We start from the raw sequence: 14,664 nt of genomic DNA, 5'->3' as shown, positions 1-14,664 counted from the left end.
GGCACAGCGGTAAAAGATTTCATGACATACGTGACTCGTCCACAGGCATTGAAGGGGTTAAACACAGAACTGCACACAGGACTATGTAGTTGCAGAAAGAAAACTCGGGCCTGTAAAGTGCCAGTTGATTTCAAAATCAAGGCCACACACACACACACACACACACACACACAGAATGCACATACAGAAAGCACCAGCAGAAAACAATACGCTTGTGGGTCGGCAGTTTTTAGCTCTCCAAGTAGCCAAAGCATTGGTAACCGTTTCACTTCCTGGTTTAGTTATGGGTCTGTCTCAGAAACTGGGTACTGTGGGGGTCCCCCACTAAATATACTCACAGTCAATAAACTATACGTTTTTGACTGGTGATGTTGGTTTTAATTTGAAATAAAATGATGAAAGAAATAATACAGATAAAACAATCTTTAATGTGAATATTCAGAATTTGGCAAAAATTCTGCAAATTTGTGGAAAAATGGCGGCTTGATCTGGGACATGATAAACGGTTGACCACATCGCGTTCCCTTAAAAAGGTTGTAGTCCACTGAAAAGTCTACAGTTATCACTAATTGTATTTTAAGTTGTAACTTTATCCACCTAAGGATTGGTGCGCTCACAGAGTAATCATAACCGTAATAAAACATCATGCAAAATATTTCATCACCGTCGTAACTCCATTTTCCGCAAACCCAAAACCAATACGATCGTGTGTTTTGATCTAAACGGAAAGCCTCAGGGTCGAGGTCACGACCTCACCAAAAGTAGGAACTTAAAATCACTACGCTGTATAAACATTTAGTTATAAATCTGCGATTTTGTTTTTTAAAACGAAAGCTGAAAGTTAGGTATAGAATATGTTTCTTTCAGAATATGTTACGATGGTAGCTGGTCTTGTGTGAATTTCTGAGCTATAAAATGAGTCGTGGTCTATTTTTTACCGTAGCGTGTTATTTGTGTGCGGGGAAGGACACGCATTAACAATTTGCATGTGTAGAATGGAATTTTCCACTCCAACAGTTAGAAGTTGATCATGCTTCCATTTGCGGTCTCTCTGTTACGCGGGTGATCTGTTCGGACGTTATCACTGAAAAGGTGAGTTTTGACAGTTTTATTTTGTTTTAGTCTTGCAGTACAAGGCAACAGAATGTTTATTTTTCATCTTACTTTCATATTTCGTAGTGTTTGCGTATTTTTGGCCAATATTTTGCAGCCATGGTCAATTTAGATCGAACTTTTGATAGAATCTACGGCCAGTCGCTCCGTCCGGTGCGGTAGTGATGTCCCGTTGCTCGTGCGCCGCAGCAGAGACCCGCGCGACCTCAGCCGGTACAGTCGCTGTTCTTTTACCAGCGCCGTTATTCTCATCTTTCCGGTGTGTTCTTGATTTTTCCATCGTGTCCTATTTCGCCGTATCAAATCCCCAAAATGTGTCATATTATTCATATTTAAGTGAATAATCAATTCAGTCATCATAACTTGGCATTTTTAACCCAAGCAATCAAAAAGAGGAAATTTATTCAGTATTTTCACTCCTCTGTGAAGGAGGGGCTTTAATTCTTCATGATGGAGTTATTTTATATGGAAATCAATTTTACAAAAGCATTTGAATTGTAATCAAAAAAACTTTCCACAGTGGAGGCCAGATAAAGCAAGACGCTATCTTTATTTTTATTAAACATGACAAATCCATGTCCAGGGTGTACCCCACCTTTCGCCCATAGTCAGCTGGGATAGGCTCCAGCTTGCCTGCGACCCTGTAGAAGGATAAAGCGGCTAGAGATAATGAGATGAGATGACAAAAGAAACATTGAGTGTTGGGTAAATGCAAAAAAAATAATAAAATTAGAAAATTTATTTTTTGACCATAATGTCCCAGATGAGAGAGCAGTTTCTGAGACGCACCCGTATTTGCCCATGAGTACCACACTCCTGTAATGTAGACTGGCGAGCAGCACAGATGGGTTCCGCAGGGTGTTTTGCGTGAAGGTGATCTTTTAAAGACGAGATGTTTCTGTGATAATTAAATTCGGCTTTGTAAGCTGCGCAAATTACTTTTAGTTTTCTCACTGGTCCTGTCGGGCAACTTTTTATACTGAAACTTTCCGCCCAAAGCTACTTCACTGTTCGTCTCCATCTTTCGCCAGGGATCGTCTCTGGCTCGGATAAGGTTTCATAGGTCCGCCCCCACACAGGAAGAAAACCAAACGTAGCTGTGTTAATTTATTTTAACACGTTAAATATTTGTAATTAATCGCAATGATTGATTAATATATTAATTTTGACGGCCCTAGTACAAATATTCTATTAAAAAAAGTTTTTGTTTTTCTGCTGTACTGAAAAACTCACATTTCGTATTCTCAGTGCAGTGCAAGTCCATGTTGACAGCATGAATATTAAACGGGATATATTCATCATTAAAACTACAGTCCGAGTGGTAAAATGTTCCTGTGATGTGTGCAGGTACCTGAAGCGATTTAAGGTGATGAAGATCAAGGTCCTGAGAAGCTGGTGCCGTCAGATCCTGAAGGGCCTTCACTTCCTCCACACCAGGACTCCTCCCATCATCCATCGGGACCTGAAGTGCGACAACATCTTCATCACGGGTCCCACCGGCTCTGTAAAGATCGGCGACCTGGGCCTGGCTACTCTAAAGTGCTCTTCTTTTGCTAAGAGCGTCATAGGTACGGCCTAGATTTAACCGTTTCCTCCGTTTCTCACTTTCCGGCAGCACCACGGTTTTCCTGGAAGCCGAGTGGAGAATCTGGAGGCTTTTCTTTTTAATTGCAGGAAAACACCTTTTAGTTCTGCTCTCCTGCTGAAAACAATAACAACAAGCACAACAAACAGCTAATTGGCTTGTAAAGCATCCTAATGAAAGCATTTTAAATTTCCATAAAATGTGGCCTGTTGAAGTTTATAATTTCATCCTGGCTACGTTATGCAGTCGGTGTTGGTGTTTCAGCTGCATGGGATGGGATTTCTCTCATGGCTGATCAACAGCGATGCTTTGCTTTGGAGAACCGTGGACTGTAACGGATAAAATTTTAATGTTGTTGAAGAACTTTTCTCTGCGTCATCACTTGTGTTTTCCTTCCTTCTCAGGAGTTTAAGACGCTGTGATTTTCTTTCTTTAAAGCTGCCTGCACTTCTTCATGTCTGTTATTTTATTTCATTTCATTTTATGCCTCTCTTTAGCGTGTGTGTGTTTTTTTTTTTTTTTTTTTTTGCATCAAAATCGTAGGATTTTAAGCACAAGGATTTTAAGCATACTCTAACGTGGTTCTGGTAAGTTAACATGCCCACAAATTTGAAATAATTCAAATTAAATGGAATAATTTTTTTTTCCTCCCCCATGTGAGACCTTTTCTTTTATCAAACTTAACCGGTTCACTGAATGATTTCCCTGTGCTCTTTTCTCTCTCTTTTTTTTCTTTTTTTATCTGAGTGGTCCAAATCAAATGTATGAAACGCACATCTAAGGTCACACTGATCCTAACTTGGGCACTTCATTTTGTCACTATGTTCTTTGTGATGCCTAAAAATCCGCCAACTTTCTCTGGGCGCCAGCATCTGTACGCTAAAAGCAAACGGTCTGGCCCAAAGGGGGGAGGGAATCTTTTCCCGCTTAATAATTGAGACTGAACCCCTCCACCCCCCTTCACTTTTTTTTGTGGCTACTAGCCACAAAGCACCATGTCATCGTGTTGTAAGAATGAATGTAACAGTCGCGCACTGCGCATAAGCAGTACAATCACCAGAACGGCGACTCGTGATCTCGCGATACGAACAGTTGATCACGCATCATCAAAGGTACACAAGAACAAGTCGCTATGTCATGTTGTAAGAACGAGTGTAACAATAGCGAAACTTCGTAACCAGTCAGCACTTGATCAAGTTTGAGTACCCGTTCTGCTTCTTGATAAACTTCGGAACCAATCAGAACCAGAAACGAAATAAGAGAAACCTTGTTATAACTTCGTAGTATCGGAAGATAATCGGCAGATAAAAAGATAAACGAAATTCACCTCGTGATTCGCCAAGGCTACCGATTCGATATGGAGTAAGTGGTGTTTATTTTAAGAAAATGTACCTTTTGATCATCGCAGCTTTTGTTTGGTCCTTCTGAAAGGTCAAATGAAAGGTTTTGTAAGTTTTGACTTTATTTTATTTATTTATTTGGTGCTCTTTGGCAGATATATTGAGAAGCCGATATCAAACTTCTGCCATTCGCTTTAATTAATTAATTAATTAATTTATTTATTTATTTGGTGCTCTTTGGCAGATATATTGAGAAGCCGATATCAAACTTCTGCTATTCGCTTTAATTTATTTATTTATTTATTTATTTGGTGCTCTTTGGCAGATATATTGAGAAGCCGATATCAAACTTCTGCTATTCGCTTTAATTAATTAATTAATTTATTTGGTGCTCTTTGGCAGATATATTGAGAAGCCGATATCAAACTTCTGCTATTCGCTTTAATTAATTAATTTATTTATTTATTTATTTGGTGCTCTTTGGCAGATATATTGAGAAGCCGATATCAAACTTCTGCTATTCGCTTTAATTAATTAATTAATTTATTTGGTGCTCTTTGGCAGATATATTGAGAAGCCGATATCAAACTTCTGCTATTCGCTTTAATTAATTAATTAATTTATTTATTTATTTGGTGCTCTTTGGCAGATATATTGAGAAGCCGATATCAAACTTCTGCCATTCGCTTTAATTTATTTATTTATTTATTTGGTGCTCTTTGGCAGATATATTGAGAAGCCGATATCAAACTTCTGCCATTCGCTTTAATTAATTAATTTATTTATTTGGTGCTCTTTGGCAGATATATTGAGAAGCCGATATCAAACTTCTGCTATTCGCTTTAATTAATTAATTTATTTATTTATTTATTTGGTGCTCTTTGGCAGATATATTGAGAAGCCGATATCAAACTTCTGCCATTCGCTTTAATTTATTTATTTATTTATTTGGTGCTCTTTGGCAGATATATTGAGAAGCCGATATCAAACTTCTGCTATTTGCTTTAATTTATTAATTAATTAATTTATTTATTTATTTGGTGCTCTTTGGCAGATATATCGAGAAGCCGATATCAAACTTCTGCTATTCGAGCTAGCTAGTTAGTTAGTTAGTTAGTTAGTTAGTTAGTTAGTTAGTTAGTTAGTTAGTTAGTTTCTGTTTCCGGTTGAGAGTACGTCATGCGCATTCTGGCTGCCGCTTCTCACCAGAGCTTTTTTTTTTTTGTAATTTTATTTTCTTTCTTTTTCAATTTTAATTTTACTTATTTATTTTTTGTGTGTGTTTGTGTAGTTTGATGTTTGTTTGAGTGTTTTGTCCGCCGGTTGTGGTGTAGCTCCGGGCCCAGTTTTGGGCGTCGGTTCCCTCCAGGTCTTGGTTCGCTGTGGGTGATGCCTGCGCTCCCAGCTGTGGACTGCAGTGAGCTCGCTGCTCATTTAACATTCATGGTTGTCCAGCGCTCTGCGCTTTAATGCTTGGCGTGATGTTCCGAGCGATGTTGCTCGGTGGCGTCGTGGCGGCTGTGCAGGCGGTTTGGGACACACCAGCGCTCTGCGTGGCGGAGCTTCTCTGCTCGCTTTGTGGATCCACGGCGTGGTGTTTGAGCGATGTTGCTGACGGCGTCACGGCGGCGGTGCTGGAGATGTGGGACTCGTTTTCATGCGCCTTTTGGTGGGACTGTGGCTGCTACACCACTGGAATTACATCCTGACTCCTACTTGGTGGACTTTTTATTATTTTATTTATTATTGTTATTATTTTTTTCTTTGTTTATAATTGTAAAGCGTCCTTGGGTTTCTTGAAAGGCGCTATATAAGTTAAACTTATTATTATTATTAGTTAGTTAGTTAGTTAGTTAAATTGGCGCTCTGTGACAGATATATTGAGAAGCCGATATCAAACTTCTGCCGTTCGCTTTCATTTTTAAAATTTTTTTCGAGTCTTTACACTACACTTGTGAAAAAATCTGCTCATTAGTACCAAATAATGCTTCTAAGTCCGACAATTCATGAACAAGTGCTTGCTTTCTTACTATTTTGAAAATATAGTTCACAGCATTGTATTTTGAACAAAACACAGTGAACAAAATCGGTAACCAAAATACTCCCAGCCCTGATGCTGCTCACAGCTTGGCGATGCTTGTAAGAGATGAGGCGAGTATCATTGATAACATGCATATCTGCTGTATTTACCGTATGGACATGGGATCAGAAAACTATTTTATTTATAAGCAGTAGCCACATAGACCCCAGGGGTACCTATTTTTAAAAATCTGTTTGCCTCCCTTCTCTCTTTCCTCTCAGGGACATGCAGAGCAGGAAACCGGAGCATTCTCATTCCTCTCCCTTCCTTGGCCCCACTGCGTGTGTAAAAGTGCCAGTTTCAGAGTTCTGAATGGTTCTTTTGATTTTAAGGTACGCCCGAGTTCATGGCGCCTGAGATGTATGAGGAGAAGTATGACGAATCGGTGGACGTGTACGCCTTTGGGATGTGCATGCTGGAGATGGCTACCTCAGAGTACCCGTACTCCGAGTGTCAGAACCCAGCGCAGATCTACCGGCGGGTCACCAGCGTGAGTCACCTCACCTCACCTTAAACACAACTCTGCTCGCCTGTCGCGGTTATATTGTGTACTCTGTAAATGCTGTAGCTAATGCAAGTGCAATCGCTTACATGTTCACCTGTGTACCTCCACTAGGGGGCGGGTCATAAGCTGAAACATACCACACCCACACCAGAATACACTCCCTTTCCTTGTATCGCAAGCGTTATATAAATAAAACAGATTAAATTATATATCTTATTCCGATAACGAGTGTACGTCTCTGATCTTACAGGTGGCTGATTAGAAAAATATATAATTTCATGACACGTTCCTCATTTCATTTCCTCTGTACATGATGTGTAAGTTTTCTAACAAAACACAAGTGTTTGTATTTAAAAGGGAAAAATTGTGGGAAGTTTGAATTGTAAACTGTAGAAGGCTTGACTTAAACCTGAAATGTATGGAAAAAAAAATATTTCTTCTATTTGACAGTACAGTACTTTTAACATCAGTTCAGCTGTAAAAAATAAAATAACCCTGTTCGGATTAGATTAGTTTATTTGCGGATGTCTGTTAGGGTAGTATCTCACTGGGCTGCGACAGCCCGCGACTAGTTGGAGACGCAACAGTTGCGATAAAATGTGCGAATTAGCGACAATTTTCACTTGGAATCACACTGAATTGATATTCGCATATTTTACCACAATTGTTGCGTCTCCAACTAGTCGCAGGCTGTCACAGCCCGGCTTTCCCTCGGCAGGCAGGGAAGTAGAGGAAGCCTCACGGAAACTGACTTGAGAAGGGTTCACGACGGCTTTGCAACACCAGCGACGCATTTGCAGCTATTTTGAGAGAAATTTTGTCGCATGAAGTTTTTGAACATGTTCAAAATTTCAGCGACGAAGGAGCGACACTTTGCGACTCATGCGAGGAAATTGAGAAGCCCCGCAAATGTGTCAAGACACTTTTGAAACTCTCTCGCGAATGACGTTCGCAATTTGTCGCAAGCTGTCGCAGCCCAGTGCGATACTGGCTTTAGGCATACAACCATATATCATGTGATGATAAACTGCGATCCAAATTTTTGACTATTTGAATCGTTGAAATAAAAAATGAATTGTGATTATTATCAGGCTGCGTAATCTTAGTTTTTTCCTCATTGTAATTCTGTTTAGACAGTACAGGGCGCAGTCACGTACAATAGCGGAAATACGCGTGACTTCGGCTTAGGTGGAAGTAACACAGCTCTAATTCCACAAATATACACACACAAAAAACAAAAGATGGAAAACTAAAAGATGAACACAAGCACTTTAACCCGTTCATTGCTACCCATGCTTGCTTCTGGCTTTCTCACTTGTGTGAAGTCTTTTTGATTCTGAAGAAATGGCCAGAAAATACTGAAGTTTTTCATTATAAGTAGTTCTTATATCATTCAGCAAGAAATGCACTTGGAGAGCGCAAACCTCCATCAAGGATAAAAATCAACTCTGCACTTTATATATCTGGATAGATTTCCAAATCTATTAGAATTGTGTGCCTATGTGTTTATTCCAGAGAATTACTGATGCACTTGAATGTGGATTATGATATGGAGGCGTTGTATTTCTACATTGGCTATGTTTTGCCACTATTGAATTTTATTATCTTCTGAAGGGTTTTAAGATGTATGAATGCAGACCTCCACCAATCCGCCACTGGGTTCTTCATTGGCCCTTGCGACACCCTTCCACCAAGTTTAATGGAAATTGTGTCAGTCGGTTTTGCACAATCCTACTTGAAGCAGACAAACAAACGGCACTGGAAACATAACCTCCTTGGCGGAGGTTTCATAGTTTCACAGCTAATTTTGTTTTCTTGAGTAAAATATACAACCCCAATTCCAAAAAGGTTGGGACGCTGTGTAAAACAAAAACAGAATGCAAAGATTTGCAAATCATGGAAGCCCTATATTTAATTGAAAATAGTACAAAGACAACATATCAAATGTTGAAACTGAGAAATTTTATTGTTTTTTGAAAAATATATACTCATTTTGGGCGGCACGGTGGTGTAGTGGTTAGCGCTGTCGCCTCACAGCAAGAAGGTCCTGGGTTCGAGCCCCGGGGCCGGCGAGGGCCTTTCTGTGTGGAGTTTGCATGTTCTCCCCGTGTCCGCGTGGGTTTCCTCCGGGTGCTCCGGTTTCCCCCACAGTCCAAAGACATGCAGGTTAGGTTAACTGGTGACTCTAAATTGAGCGTAGGTGTGAATGTGAGTGTGAATGGTTGTCTGTGTCTATGTGTCAGCCCTGTGATGACCTGGCGACTTGTCCAGGGTGTACCCCGCCTTTCGCCCATAGTCAGCTGGGATAGACTCCAGCTTGCTTGCGACCCTGTAGAAGGATAAAGCGGCTAGAGATAATGACATGAGATGAGATGAGATACTCATTTTGAATTTGATGTCAGCAACACGTTTCAGAAAAGTTGGGACACGGGCAACAAAAGACTGAAAAAGTTGTGTAATGCTAAAAAAAAATAATAATTTAGTTAATTGGCAACAGGTCAGTAACATGACTGGATTAAAAAAAAAAAAGCATCCCAGAGAGGTGGAGCCTCTCAGAAGTAAAGATGGGGATGGGTTCAACACTTTATGAAAGACTGCGAGAGCAAACAGTGCAACAGTTTAAGAATAATGTTCCTCAGTGTAAAATTGCAAAGAATTTGTGGATCACATCATGTATGGTCCATAATATCATTAAAAGCTTCAGAGAATCTGGAGAAATCTCTGTATGCAAGAGACAAGGCTGAAAACTGACATTGGATGCCTGTGATCTTCAGGCCCTCAGGAGACACTGCATTAAAAGCAGACACGTGTCTGTAGTGGAAATCACTGTATGGGCTCAGGAACACTTCAGAAAACCATCATCTGTGAAAACACTTCCTTACTGCATCCACAAATGCAAGTTAAAACCAGATATAAACAATATCCAGAAACACCGCAACCTTCTCTGGGCCCGAGCTCTTTTATGATGGACTGAGGCAAAGTGGAAAATTGTTCTGAGGTCTGACGAATCAAAAGTAGAAATTCTTTTTAGAAATCATGGACACCATGTCCTCCAGGCTAAAGAGGAGAGGGACCATCCGGCTTATCAGTGCACAGTTCAAAACCCAGCATCTGTGATGGTATGAGGGGGCATTAGTGCATGTGACATGGGTAGCTTGTACATCTGGGAAGGCGTCATTAATGCTGAATGATATCTACATATTTCAGAGCAATATGCTGCCATCCAGATAAAATCTTTTTCAGGGAAGGCCGCCTTTCTTTCAGCAAGACAACGCCAAACCGCTTTCTGCACATATTAAAACTGCATGGCTCTGTAGTATAAGAGTCCAGGTGCTAAACTGGCCTGCCTGCAGTCCAGACCTGTCTCCTATTTAAAACATTTGGTGCATTATGAAGTGAAAAATACGACAAAGGGGACCCCGAACGATTGAGCAACTGAAATTTTATATCAGGCAAGAATGGGATGGCACTTCTCTTTCAAAACTACAGCAACAGGCCTCCTCAGTTCCCAAACGTTTACAGTGTTGATAAAAGTAGAAGTGATGCAATACAGTGGTAAACACACCCCTGTCCCAACATTTTTGAAACGTGTTGCTGATATCAAATTCAAAATGAGTATATATTTTTCAAAAAACAATAACGTGTCTCAGTTTCAACATTTGATATGTTGTCTTTGTACTATTTTCAATGAAATATAGGGTTTCCATGATTTGCAAATCTTCACGTTCAGTTTTTATTCATGTTTTACACAGTGCCCCAACTTTTTTGGAATTGAGGTTGTTCACAGTTCGCGAAATAAACTGGCTGTAAAATCAAAGCTGCAGGCTGACATGGTTACAACAAGAACCAAACACATGTATTGTAAACATATTCCAAGTTCTGCATGATATAATGGATTTTCTTGCACGTTTGGGACCTCCAGAGACATTATAACACTCAGTCTAGCAGCTCGCCTAGAACGGGATCATTGGCTTGTATCATTTCAAGGCGTTCAGCATTAGAACTCCTTCTGCTTAGGAATTTAGTGGCTCGTGTGCTCTTGTTTATGCCAAAACCGTACAATTTTGAGCTTAACTGTTAATCTCGGTCATACTGGAACAAGTCTGATTATCCACCCAGAAAGTGCTGGGGGAAAAAAATTCACGTTCAAAAAACTACACAGACTCTCAGAAGTGCTCTCGGGATCTTTTCTTTAAATGACGTCACCCTGTGCTGAAAGCTCCAGCCTCGCAAACGCTACGCAGTCTATTGTGTTACCAAACAAAACTCAAGGTTTTCTTGATTTATAATTAGCTCCTGTCGTCCCTTTTAGGCCAGTTATAAATAAAACTTGAAGATTTTTGTGAAACGTTAACACGCTCTCATATACCATCTGGTTTCAGTCGTAGTGTTATAATGTTTGTTTTTTAATGTAATGCAAAATTAGCGCTTCACTTTTAGCCCTGAGTGCGTTCTTCTGACAAATCAGTGTGCGGTACCAAAGCGTCAAATATCCATGTTTGTCCTTATAAGACATTTATAGATGTGCAGTGTTTGTTTAAGCCCAGTGCAGCTTGTTTACCATGAAACTGTGTGTGTGTGTGGGGACCATGAAGCAGGGTGTGTTCAGGCCATTGTTAGAAATTGTGTAGAAGTTCTGTCCTGTTCTCCTAAATAAACCCAGTCTAAATGTAGGCTTTAATGGGTGGCCTTTAATTTCCTTCCACAAAATGCTTGTTTTTCTGCTGGAAGATAATAAACCAGTCCTGAGGCTGCAGGAGAACAGGCTGTTTAATTTGAGCAACCATAGCATTCCCAGTATTGTGTTGGAGAATTATTTGTGGTGGCTGCAATATCAAGGCAATAATGTTCTCAAAACAGCGTTTCTGATCATTTCCCGTTTTATTTAATACATGAATCCAGAATTAATCCAGTTTTTATGAATTTAGAATATATAGTGCACGCTGACGTTAAACCTGAGCTTGGAACCAGCAAGGCTGTGCTTTTCGCTTTACTTTTAGTTGTCCGTATGCAATAGGTGGAAATAAAAATAGGGGTTCGTGCAGGCTAGGTCACCAGTTGGGGGCAGTGCCGAGTCATGGTCTTTGTTTTCCCCGGCTGCTCTGCCGCTGTCTTCCTTTAAAATATTAAAGTGTTTTAGACTTCGTTAAAAGAACACTCTTGGTATAAATGGTTGTCCTTTAGAACATGTAATTTCAGAACTTGGAACTTTGAAACTTCAGAACTCAGAAACTGTAACTTTGATATCTTCAGAACATGGACCTTTCAAACTTTGAAGCTTTAGAACTCTGAACCTGTAACTTTAGGACCATCAGAATTTTGAAGCTTTGGAACTTTGTAACATGTAGGTTCTGAACCTGGAAAGTCAGATCTTGGAACTTTGGCCCTTCAAAACATTTAATTTCCAAACCTGTAACTTCAGAGCATTGGAACATAGAGCTTTGGAACTTTCAAACAAGTAACTTCGGCACTTTGGAACTTCATAACATGTAGGTTCTGAACCTGGAATGTCGGATCTTGGAACTTTGGCTCTTCAAAACATTTAATTTCCAAACCTGTAACTTCAGAGCATTGGAACATAGAGCTTTGGAACTTTCGAACAAGTAATAATAATAAGTTCAATTTATATAGCGCCTTTCACAAACCCAAGGACGCTTTACAAAAGAATTACCACCAAAAAAAAAAACTAGGAAGAATAGTGTGAGGTAAAGAGAAGTTTTCAAGTTGGCTTTGAAGGAAGAGAGAGTGGAAGTAACTTCTGAAGTAACTTCAGTGCTTTGGAACTTCGTAACATTTAGGTTCTGAACCTGGAACGTCAGACCTTCAGAACATTTAATTTCCAAACCTGTAACTTCAGATCACTGGAACGTGGAGCTTTGGAACTTTCAAACAAGTAACTTTGGCGCTTCTCTTTGGAAGCTCAGAACTTGGAGCTTTGTGACTTCAGGACTTACTTTGAAATTTGCAACTTGGTACTTTGGCTCTTCTGAACTTTAGGACTTGTAACATCGAAGCTTGGAATTTTGGGTCCTGTATCTTTTGGAACAAACTTTAAACAGGGCGTACTTTGGATCTTGTCACCTTGGAACTTTTATTTTTATTCTAATTAATTTCTGGTAAATAGTTTTATGAAAGGTCAGATATATAGTAATTGTAAATCTATTTGTTGCATCAGACATTTCAGACAAAAAGGCATTTCATCTCTGACCCATTACCACACTAGAATGAAATGCATGTATGAATTTGAGCAGTGAAATCTCAGTTCAAACAGATATCATTGACTCATTACTTGCTATATCCGGTCGAAACTCGGGCCTCATGATGACGGTGACGCAGCTTTGTATTTGTTAGCACTTTGCGAGGGGGGACAGACGGACAGGTGACGGTTATTCTTCTGCATCTGTTGACACACAAGAATCTCGGGACATGGCCTGGATTCTGCTGCTCTGTCTAAAGAGCTTGAAAAGAAGCAAATTAAACCGATGCAGTCGGAAGCCATTTAAAGATCTTGACTTCACCCTTCGGACACATCTGTTCCTTCCAGCCCCCTCCGAGACCTGTTACATAAAAGAATTTCTCATTTTGAAGTGATTTAGAGTGTTCTTTTGTAAGGGCGAAACAATTTTATCCCTTAATGCAAGTGGTTCTAGAGTATGTACAAACAGGAAATCTGTATTTATCTTCATATTTACTTGCCTTCATGTTTATGCATGTTTTTATAAAGAAGGCTTTAGAAAGGCTTATATAAGCATTAATATGAATAATATAATTTCCATTCTGCGCTTCAAGTAAAGCTTTGGGAGTTTAAGAAATGCCAATGAGTACAGAAGAAGAAGAGAATCAACATGTCAAGATTTAGCTAAGCCATCCAGCTACTTAAACACAGCAGTGCGCTAATTTGGCTAGCTAAGCTAATGTTGCCTCTCTAGCTGGAGCTGTTTAACTTGACCAAGTTTTGCTAACAAGTTAGCTCATATTATATCGTGGTACTTATGTAGGTTATTAGCTCACCGGTCATAGCTGATGAGCTATTGCGGTCACGCAGCGTCCGTCTGTCCATCCGTCCGTCCACAATTCACAAAAATCGCTCCTCCTCCCTGAGTTTTCAATGGATTCTGATGGTTTTGTTTGGAAGATCTAATCATTGTGTACAAAAGTTACTCTTTGGTTTTGTGATTTCTCGTTACCAAGTTGCCAATCAGGCTGATTAACGAACTTCCAGGAAAATCGCTATTCCTCCCTGAGCTTTTAACACATTTTGATTCTGATTGTTTTCCTTTGAAGCTCTCATTGTTCTTCACAAAAGTTACCATTTCATTTAGCCTGGGCCCGCCCATCCTAAGCGTGACGCAACACGAGGGCGAGCTTAGTCTGGCCAGGCAAGCTATCTACAGCTCTTCCAAGCTCCCGAAAAATCGGGAACCAATCAACTTTGAGCATCTCCAACGGCCCTGGGTAGAGGCGTGTTCAAGGCACTGACGTAGTAGAACTGCGACCGGAAGCCATAGATTGTTTACAGAATCTATGCCGGAAGCGCTTCATTCACGCTTCCGCATCTATTACGCATAGATGCTGTATTGAAAGCATTCAACGGGAAGTTCTCATTGAAAACGGAGCAAAGAGCAGCCCTGGAGGTATTTATTGAAAGGAAGGACGTTTTCGCCTTGCTCCCGACCAGCTTCGGTAAGAGTTTAATCTACCAGTTAGCCCCGTCGCGTCACATACGTCAGAGGAAAGAGTGATGTGATTGGTTTAAGCTTCGTCACAGCCTTTTCTGGCTTCGACCAGTAGCAAACTGAGGCATTTCAGGGAGGCGGGTCAACCACGGGCTCTGGGAAACGGTTGGGCTTAATATCTTGGCCAGACCAATAGCTCGCAGAGCTTTGAAGTCGCGTTAGCCAGGCTACATTTCATTTGTTGATTTCTCATTAAGAAATTGCCAATTAAGCTGTGTGATGAACTTTCTGGAAATTTGCTTTTCCTAGTAGAGTTCTCTGTGGGTTTTTATTTTGATTGTTTTACTGGGATGATTGGCAGCACG

At 40.2% G+C, this 14,664-nt stretch overlaps 1 protein-coding gene across 8 annotated transcripts in view; it reads left to right on the top strand.

Moving 5' to 3' along the window:
• wnk1b (WNK lysine deficient protein kinase 1b) overlaps positions 1–14,664 on the top strand; it is a 218,384-nt gene that overhangs the window by 125,924 nt on the left and 77,796 nt on the right. For all 8 annotated transcript variants that reach the window (XM_060903420.1, XM_060903417.1, XM_060903422.1 and 5 more), the window contains 2 exons: positions 2,461–2,681; positions 6,451–6,608. In XM_060903420.1, coding sequence (XP_060759403.1) covers positions 2,461–2,681; positions 6,451–6,608 — 379 coding nt within the window. The remainder of the gene's footprint in view (positions 1–2,460; positions 2,682–6,450; positions 6,609–14,664) is intronic.

Source organism: Neoarius graeffei, chromosome 21 (assembly GCF_027579695.1).
Source record: "Neoarius graeffei isolate fNeoGra1 chromosome 21, fNeoGra1.pri, whole genome shotgun sequence".
Lineage (NCBI taxonomy): Eukaryota > Metazoa > Chordata > Actinopteri > Siluriformes > Ariidae > Neoarius > Neoarius graeffei.
The sequence above is the reverse complement of the archived record's forward strand: the minus strand, read 5'-3'. Positions and strand labels throughout refer to the sequence as shown.